General features: G+C 47.1%; 1 protein-coding gene across 14 annotated transcripts in view; it reads right to left on the bottom strand.

Annotated features, from left to right (window-relative positions):
* Window positions 1-1,778, bottom strand: part of DCDC2C (doublecortin domain containing 2C) — a 74,408-nt gene that overhangs the window by 62,636 nt on the left and 9,994 nt on the right. For 13 of the 14 annotated variants that reach the window (XM_077750982.1, XM_077750985.1, XM_077750994.1 and 10 more), the window contains exon 3: window positions 1,153-1,281. The exons of the other annotated variant lie outside the window; for it this stretch is intronic. In XM_077750982.1, the coding sequence (XP_077607108.1) occupies window positions 1,153-1,281 (129 nt within the window). The remainder of the gene's footprint in view (window positions 1-1,152; window positions 1,282-1,778) is intronic. 14 annotated transcript variants of the gene reach the window in all.

Below are 1,778 nucleotides of genomic sequence, written 5' to 3'. Positions count from 1 at the left end.
GTGGAGTAATAAGCTTATTAATCTAACGCCCTCTTTCCCCTCCACATATCGTGTTTCCTTGCTTCACTTCTGCCACGTCTCGTGTGACACATGGGATTAATTCCACGATTGCTGCTGGCTCCTTCCAGAAGCGCACACAAGTGTGTCTGCCCCACACGATTGTCTCTCTTTCTGTCAGAATGAAACACTGGTATGTAGAAACGCATTCTGGAATCATCTGGTTTTTAGGTGACATCTAACTCCCCTGCGCGTGCAGGGTCACCTGTGACTCACCACCCTCACTAGGTTAATGGTGTTCCCAGCAGGTCCTGCTCACAACAGACCCTCAGTCTTCATCACTGGTGTCACAACTGCTGATCATGAATCAGTGTTTACACCGTAATGTACCCCCAACAGAGATCAGTGACAGAAAGTGAAACAAGAGTAAGTGTTTTGGCTGTTCCAACCCAGGGCCACCTGGAGACCATCACTGTCCCTAAAGATGGTACTTCCAATACTTGGGACCATTCCACATCCCTTATTTTTCAGTTTTGAAGGCTGTGTCTTCCCTGTGCTTTCTCTACTCATTCCCATGCAAGATATGAACTCACTCCCATGCAAGATGTCAACTCACTCCCATGCAAGATATGAACTCACTCCCATGCAAGATGTCAACTCATTCCCATGCAAGATATTGGACTTCCTCATTCTCAGCAGCATCCCCAGCACTGAGGCTTTGACTTTTCCCTCTACAACCTGCTAGCCTTGCTGCTCCCACTTCTCTCTCCTTGTGGTACACTCTCCCTCTGATCCACACCAGGCCCTTCGTCTAAGTCCACCAAACTGTCCCTGGATTTACCCCCATAACCAGCCACAGCCACTCTGCCTCTCCTTGGCCCCATAGCCACTTTACCTCTGTCCACCCCTCTCTGTCCATCCCCATGGCCTCATTTGCCCCATTCACCACACCTAGCACATGGTAGATGTTCAATAAACTTAGTTCCATAAAAAATGAAAGAAACTGGCTAAAAATACGTATGTAAAAGGACAGGAAATAGCATCTACCCCAAAGAATTAAAATCAGGGTTAATGAGGGAACATTGTAGCCCTTGCTGGTCCCAGCAGGACATCCCCATGCTGTGACCGGGTCTTGCCCAGGTGACAGAGTCTTACTTTCGAACGCCTCCAAGAGGGAAGACTTTTTCCCCAATCATGGCCAGCACGCTATTCCATTCCATCAGACTGAATTTGGGTATGATAATTTTTACAGGTGGGATAAACAGTCTTCCATTTGTGAAAACACTGTAAGAATTTTAAAAAAGCATTCATTAGTGCCTTACACTTGAGGGGGAAACATTGGAAATGCAAAGAAAGGTCTAGAATGACAGGGCCATAAGCAGCACGCAAGGCGCCAGGCAGCCCTCACACACGCACCGGCTGTCCCAGAAGAGGGAGCGTCCCCAAGTGTCCTAATGCTGGAAGGCTGGGGACCCAGCAACACTGCCGGGAAACATGTCTTCATGGAAGAAAATATGCACAGCTGAACAGGACGAAACTCTGCTTTTTAAATAATATGCCTCTACTGTGACGGGTAAAATTGTGCCCATTTGGCAAACAAAGGGGGATTTTGCCTTTAAAAATGTGGCTACTTTCTCTTTCCGTGATGCCAAGATAGTGTCCCAGAGGAAATAGTGTGCCATCCTCCAAAAAAAAAAAAAGAAACAATGGATTTCACCCGTGTGGTCCTGCGGCAGCTTTGCTGTGATCCCAGATGGTTTATTTTATTTTTCCTACATGTC

The sequence above is a fragment of the Crocuta crocuta genome, unplaced genomic scaffold (assembly GCF_008692635.1).
Source record: "Crocuta crocuta isolate KB4526 unplaced genomic scaffold, BGI_CrCroc_1.0 scaffold129, whole genome shotgun sequence".
NCBI lineage: Eukaryota > Metazoa > Chordata > Mammalia > Carnivora > Hyaenidae > Crocuta > Crocuta crocuta.
Note: the sequence above shows the minus strand (reverse complement) of the source record. Positions and strands in the feature narration are given on the sequence as shown.